This window comes from Oculina patagonica, unplaced genomic scaffold (assembly GCF_052425735.1).
Source record: "Oculina patagonica isolate OP01 unplaced genomic scaffold, crgOcupat unplaced541, whole genome shotgun sequence".
Classification (NCBI taxonomy): domain Eukaryota; kingdom Metazoa; phylum Cnidaria; class Anthozoa; order Scleractinia; family Oculinidae; genus Oculina; species Oculina patagonica.
Window position 1 is genome coordinate 3,468 of NW_027558408.1, and position 7,458 is coordinate 10,925.

A 7,458-nucleotide genomic window follows, 5' to 3' on the forward strand; every position below is an offset into this window, starting at 1 on the left:
AGAACATTATGCATCTCAAGTAAAAGGTTTTTAATGGATTGGATAAATCTGAGGCAAATATCTGCAACGATAACCAACGCACCGGTCAATACGACTTTTGTCACAGCATGTAGCGTGGCATAAAATACCGCTGTAGGCGTTCGAAAACAACAAGGGCGATGACATCCAAATTATATTGTATACCTGTCACGGCTTCAACCGAACGTATTGACTGTAAATTCGCGTTTTGACTGTTAAGTGTCAGAAATATCTGCCCAAGTTTTTGCGCAAGCAAAACATGCTTCGTCAATTTCAAAACAATCGTGCGCCGAAGTTTTATTAACCACCTGCCCTCGTTGCTGTAATAAATCGTGAATTTTTTTTTTATCAGATAAATTCTGACTGATTTTCATGCAATTTTTAAACGAGTAAAATCCGACGGTCTGCACCGGTGATTTTTCAATCAGAATATTCGTGATTCAGGTTTTAATTTTTTATCCGAGACGTCTCGATAATTCTAACTATAGTCTAAACACAGTCGTTTTACGACGTATGCAAATGTAAGAGCTGTCCGCATATTGTTGTTGTTACGAATCCTTTTTCCTGTTCATTCTCGTACATAATTAAATTCATCCTTGGCCGTTTATTGATAGTCTTGATACGTCGGCTCTGTGAGAGGGAATAGAATGATAAAGCGCTAATGACTAAATCCGGAGCGTCGCGTCATCGGTGACTCAGTTTTGCATTCGCGTCAGTTATCAACTAAGATTTCACGCTGGGCTCACAAAACTAGAAAGGAAAGGATATGGCTGTTTTGTTTGCAAAAGCTGAAATAAAGCGTCACAAAATTTCGCGTCGCCAAATAACCTCTTAAATTGAAGTGAATGTAAATTTTATAAGCAATTCCTAATGTAGCTTAATGTCTTTTGGTAGATATCGCATAGACAATCGAAAACATGCAAAATAAGAGAATTCCTTATCGCTTGTTTTGTTCATTTTACGATCTATTTTCAGCGCTCATGGACTCGATTTAATCAAAGAAGCTTATCTATTTTTAGAGAAATACTAATTCTGGAAAGCCAGATATTTCTTGAAACACAAATAACATGAGAAGCTCTTTCGGGGGCGTCAAACAAAACTGATCTCAAGACAATCATACGGAAAACAGTTTTACTTCGAATCAGATTCGGATTTTAAGCAAAATTGACCCGTTTAGACTCAGTTGGTTATAAAAGAATAGGAAAATGATCTGATCTTCGATGTAATGAAACAGTTGAAGAAATCAGTGAAAATATAGAAAAAATAGAAGATCGAACGGGGGTAATTGGAATGACTATAGCCTGGTTTTCACTTGCGACGCAAGCACAAGCGTAATGATAACAGCTCTTATTTCACCATGAAAACGGCTTGACGCAAGCAAAAGCGCATTGCATTTTGACCCTTTTGCATGTGCTTACGGCAAGCACAAGCACGAGGATCAGTTCAGTTCCTTTTCGCGTGCTTTCGATTATGCTTGCGCTTGTCCTTGCGTCGCTAGTGAAAACCAGGCTTAATATGGGAAGACGCGAAATTGAATACTAGAGAGTATTATGCAAAACCTTTTGTGTCTTATTTGAATATTATTACAGATCCGTCAACTGGAATTATTGCGTGATTACTATACATCTGTTAGAATTGGAAATATATCATCTCTGTGAACTACGGATATTAAATGTATGTAAATGAGACTGAACTCGAAAGATCTTCTAATCTTTCTTTAATTTTCAATTTTTTCAAATGTTTCATTACATCGACCATCAGGTTGGAGCGACAACATCGAATAATTTGAAATATTCCTTGCGAGTATTTCTAGAAAAAGGAAGCGTTGTAATATTTCAGTTGTTATTTAATAAACCAGAAAACAGTAAGTCCAACGCCTCTTTTGATCCCCTCTCTAGAACCAAAATATTAGACGATCGCGAACGTCTGCGGTGATTGGGCAATCACGATCGTTTGAATCACCCGTGTTCTATCCTTTTAGCTTCTCTTTCCCTTCTTCGCCGTAAAACTGCAATAACTGAGAAGATAGGAGGCCACGAGTTTTGCTCTTTCATTGAAGGCTGCCATTGTGTTGGATCTAGAGCTAAAATGATTGTAAAACGTAGGTCTTCGCTCATACCAGGCGATCGGGACGATTATATGAAAATCCCCGATTGCTTCCATTGCCTACGATCGTCTCAGTAGTTGCAAACGATCGAAACGAAACGACATGACCCATCTGGGTTGTTTCTATCTCCCGCCAACACATATCGAGCATATCTATACCTGACTCCTCCCCAGTCGTCTTTTCAGTCCGTCCTGAGTCCAGGGAGACTGGGTCAAACTGAGCACGGAGGGACGCGTGGGAAGGAAGAGAAGAAGCGAAGGAGACGACTGGCAGATTTCTTCCTTCCCATCACCCCTTGGGCTCTCCAACCACGAGTCAGTATCTATACCAAAGCAATACCAAAGATACCCGGAATCTCAAAGGAAAACCCGAAAATTTTAATAAAACTCTGTATTAATAATCTAAATACATTAAATTATTGTGTTCTTGTACGTATAAATATTGTATAACAAGAATTAAGTATAACAGCATCAAAATATCTGTAACAGTTTGAGTAGTATAAACTGACCTGCCGTGCACTACCGGCAATTTCTTAAAATTCTTAAATTTTGCAAAAATCCTTGCAACAGAGCGTAAAAATAAAACTATTTTCTCACACTAAAATTGCCTGTGTACAACAAGAGCAATGTAATTAGAAGCACTGTACTCTTCGCATTAAAATTGAAGATGTAGTGCGCAAAATGTACACTAAAGACCTGGCAAAACGAGGAAACATGTTTCCAGAAACACTCTAGCGCGCGCATGTTTCCCCAATGTTTCCCAGTTTTTCCACACGGGAAGCATTGTTTCCAGCGTCAATTTGTTTCCAAGAAGCAAAATTTGCTTCTGCTATGCATCAGAAACATTTCCTGTTTCCGCGCGGTATGGAAGCATGGCAAAACGAGGAAACAATTATGGAAACATGTTTCCAGCATGTTTCTGGAAACATAATTCCTCGATCTGCCGGGCATTAAAACGTGCGTAAGTTTATAAGTATCTTTAACTACGTCAGTCACACGGTTTACCCATAACGCCAGATATATCTGATCCCTCCCCCCTCGATGCTGATGGCCGTCATCGGTGTAGCCACGACAAATATATTTGTCTTTCACAAATCATACACAGCGTCGATTGGCACGAGATTTAAATTACAGATAAGCCAATAACTTACTGTTTAAATATATAATTAGACCAAAAAATGTTTCATTTAAAAATGACGTTTTCCTAAGTAACTTAACATTTCGTAAACCCGTTACGGAAAGAACACTGTTAGAAAATATGAACCAGCATCACAAAATGTAGACATGCGCTGAACATGATCATTTATCTCATTTAGTTTGAAAAATTACTTCTGGCTAATGGAAATATGGTGGTTCATAAATGATCATATTCCTCAGATGATTATCATCTCTCTGTTTGAAAATGTCTTATTTAGCCAAGAAAATAGTATATTTATTTTTAATAACTTATGTCGAAATTTTAAATTTTTTTTAATAGTTCATTTCATGTTTATGACCGCGAACTTTGAATTAAAGCGATTTCACAATTAATGTCCAAACGGACAACGAGGGAAAGTTCGCGAAGGGCAGTTTCCACTTTAAATAGTTCCCTTAAACAAGGTGTCCCTATATTTGATTGACAATCTACCCGTCTTACTCCCCGTCACAATTTTCCCCAGACTGCTGACATAACACTATAAAGTAAGTCCGCGTGTTGTCAACTACCAAACACGTCCCACGATTTACGGAAGCCCTGCCAGTTCCAGTACTGCTCGGTCTGCATCTCAGTCAGGCGAGATATGGTGCGTTCAAACGCAAAGATTTCTTCCTCGGCCGTGAAAATGGCGCTTGATTGAGCATCGGACTGTAAAATACAAACATTGAGGACAAGGCATATCAATTCTCACTGCTAAACTGATCGTCTTCCTAGATACAGGGTTCGTACACTTTTATAGGCCAAAAATTCAAGGACTTTTCAAGGACTTTTTCCACGAAATTTACCCCAATTCAACGATTTCCAGTCTTTTGTGCCGTTGATGTGCTTGCTGAAGAACTAAAAAATCGCTTATTTTGGCAGTCTTCCCATTGCCTTGAAGCCTTTTGACGTTCAATAAAAAAAAATCAAGGTCTTTTAAAGACCGAAATTCCAATTTCAAGGACTTTCAAGGCCTTGAATTTTTATTTTGAGATTCAAGGACTTTCAAGGTCTTTTAAGGCACGTGCGAACCCTGTAGATATAGACACCATGCAGAATTTCCAGAAATTATTTTACAAACAGTGAAAAACAAACAAAAACATGCGGCGTTGCTCACAGCTGATAAGTCGAGGTCGTCCATTAGTTTTCGTTTGAATTCATCGTCGTTCGTGGTCAGCGGAGTTGCGTTAAAAAGATCCCCAAGTGAGGTTGCTGCTGAACATATAAGACGAATCTAAGAAAATAAAAACGAGACATGCACTTTAAAAGTTACAGCAAAACCAATAATTATTTAACAACAAATAGTCATAATTTGCGTTAAACATCTATAGAGGTCAAGCAGGCGTGAACAAGATTCAGAATAGACTAAGAATTACAGATTCAGAATAGACAGCATTATTAAAAGATATAGTGTGTGTTAAATAAAGAAATTTACTTAAAACTCGCCACGGTATATTGCAATTCCTGAGTTTTGATTGGTTTACAGGTCATGGTATATGAGGTCCAGCTCATATAACATGGACCACGAACATGGTTGGTGTACGAGTCAGTGAGAACAGCTGGGGAGCTCAATAATGCAATTCTTTGGGTGTTTTAATAAAACAGTTATTCCACTCGCACTTGTTGGATATGAGATAGTTACAGCCAACGAGGCGCGTACCATCTCATATCCAACGCGCGCTCATGGAATTGTTAAGTACCAACGGAGCAACTCAATCATCGGCAAAGGTCTTTTTATATGGAAGACACTAAGCGTACAACGTAACGTCAAAACATTGGTAACGTAGGATGTAACATATATTTAATCTAATGCTAAGAACTGAATGCATTAAGCAATTTGTCTTACCCTGTTATCATAGAGAGCGTCAATAAGCGTGATGAATCTCCTGGCCTCTGTTTTTTGATGCAATGTCATTCTAGGAATGTCCCGTAAAACGATAATATCGAAGTTTTCACACAGAGCTAAATAATCCGCCGCTCCTAGAGGCTGAAAGAACAAAAAGCAGAGAACACTTATCACTGACTTAAATCACCCAAGAATTTTTCGGTTGCGCTATTGGTTAAAATCGGTCAGGTGGTCTGTCACGTGTGATTGGCCAAACAGAGATACGCCTGTTTCCTATTGGTTGTCGAAACATAATCAGAGCTAGTCTGACAGGCGGGAAAATTGCACACGTGGTCCCTTGCTTCCTGGTTGCCTGAGAAGTTTAGAAAACCATCAAAAAGACATAAGAAAGTCACACGTATGTCGCATTTCCCGCCTTGAACGAGCGACAGCTCAGATGGCGTATCTTAAAATATGTAGCCTCAAATTCTTCAAGATCGTCATTTGTAATCCATTTTAATCTTCTCCAATCAGGCCCATCCTCGTTCATTTGTGGTTAAATCGGTCCTCTTTGGCGTTTTTCTTCCTTAGTAAGCCACTATTTTCAGCAAACTATTCATTCAAAAAGTGCTATTTGCATTTGAAAATACTGCCGCATTAGCTACAGTTGCAAGCCACTTCGGGACAGTCCAATCACAGTGGAAAACTAACGCAAAGATGTCACTAAAAACGTCAAAAATTAATCAAAAACGTTTATAGCGACTGTTAGTAATACATTTAAAGAAATGTTAAGCGTTACCCGTGCACAAAGCTCTTCAAATGTGAAATCAGCAACTCTGCCACATGTGTGTGGTGCGGTTAATTTTCTTGTACCCAGCACCTGTATGGTCTTAGGACCTGGGTTGCACTCAGTGTCTTCTGTTTGTGAAATAATACAAAAGACGTATTGGTTAGGTTACAGTACTTGACTTCTACTTACTGCAAAGACTGCATTTCCAGTCAATCAACCCTGCTATACCTGTTGAAAGGTCCTGCTTATTTTCATGCAATATATCAAACAGGAGAAAGAGTGTTTCATCACATTTTCCACACCAAGAAGAGAGTTGAAAAAATGACGCGCAACGGAGTTTTTTTAAACGAACTTCGAGGTGCTTGGAAATGCGCCAAACCGATATCTCCAGTGTTTTATATACACCGCCCTATACCGCCTTAAGAATGTCATTACGTGCACTTTGATAAAATAAGTATTTGATTTTAGCAAAGATCCTTTTACAGCAAGGCGCCCAAAAGTGTGACCACTTTTTAATTCATTCACATTCTTTTGTGCAGATTTAATCCAATCAGAAGTCAGCTGTAAGCTATCCACGGCATTTGATTGGATTAAATCTGCCCGAAAGAATAGTGAATAAATTAAAAGTGGTCACACTTTTGGGCGCCTTGCTGTAAAACTTTCAACACTTATGGTAATAACGTACCACCCATTTGTTGCTGAGCTAAAGTAGCGAATATCCAGTCCAGTTCATTGTTTGTTTCTGCATCAAGAGAGCTGAAGAACAAAAAAAAAATGCCACTTATTTAACTTATGGAAAGAAAAATTGTCACAACAAAGTAAGATCGCAAATCTGTTTAGAGCAATTTTCTTGGATGTAAAAAAAATTAAACCTACCTGAAGAATACTTTGCCAATAAAAGCCATATCTGAAAATTCGAGAGAGAAAGGAACTGTTTAGTATTAAGTCAACCTTCTTAACGTTTTTTTTTCGATTTTACTTGGTAAACCAAAAACCTATTTGGTAAAAGTTATAGATGTATGACCACACCTGTTCTGCGGTAGTCTATTCCTGAGTCAAGGCTAAGAACTTTGCAGTGTTTCTGAAAAAAAAAAAAAAACTCAGTCATTTAATCAGTTTTGATGATATCTTTTGCTTTTATAATTTTCATACAGAACTTTTTGAACATATCATTAACCCTAATTAAGCAGCCACGCCCTTTAAGCGGCCAGTTATCAAAATTCCGAAGTATTGCCAGAATAATACTGTAATTGAGAAATTTATATTTAGCAGCCACCTTTCGACCGTCTCAATGAGGATTTGTCAATGGGTTTTACCTCTATTAAGCAGCCACCTACCATTTCCCGCCAATTAGACTGTCAACAGGCCTCTATTTTTTCGTGTTTTTTTTTTTTTTCGATCGATGAGAGCGCGGGGAGAATGGCGAGAGAACTGGACGCCAGCACAAAACGGAAGAGCTCGCTGCGTTTGCTTTTTGGCATTGAAAAATCGAGAGGCTGTGGACAGTCTACATTTCCCAGAGGGTGGCCACTTAATAGGGGTTCA

The 7,458-nt window shown here is 38.5% G+C and overlaps 1 protein-coding gene across 1 annotated transcript; it reads right to left on the bottom strand.

Annotated features, from left to right (window-relative positions):
• Window positions 1-2,492: 2,492 nt before the first annotated feature.
• On the bottom strand, window positions 2,493-7,036 carry LOC144640887 (AFG1-like ATPase). The gene is made up of 7 exons (XM_078499945.1): window positions 6,943-7,036; window positions 6,790-6,820; window positions 6,599-6,669; window positions 5,923-6,041; window positions 5,145-5,285; window positions 4,416-4,532; window positions 2,493-3,967 (listed from the first exon to the last, which is right to left on the bottom strand). The coding sequence occupies exons 1-7, from the start codon at window positions 7,019-7,021 to the stop codon at window positions 3,821-3,823; spliced, it is 705 nt and encodes a 234-aa protein (XP_078356071.1). The 5' UTR covers window positions 7,022-7,036; the 3' UTR covers window positions 2,493-3,820.
• Between the last annotated feature and the right edge of the window lie 422 nt (window positions 7,037-7,458).

Bases quoted from the DNA above. Each gene is read 5' to 3' on its own strand.
- LOC144640887 (XM_078499945.1), bottom strand. From the start codon at position 7,021: ATGACTGAGTTTTTTTTTTTTTTTCAGAAACACTGCAAAGTTCTTAGC. The intron at 6,670-6,789 runs GTAGGTTTAATT...TTTGTTCTTCAG, and splicing joins ATTGGCAAAGTATTCTTCAG to CTCTCTTGATGCAGAAACAA. The intron at 4,533-5,144 runs GTAAGACAAATT...TTATTTTCTTAG, and splicing joins ACGCTCTCTATGATAACAGG to ATTCGTCTTATATGTTCAGC.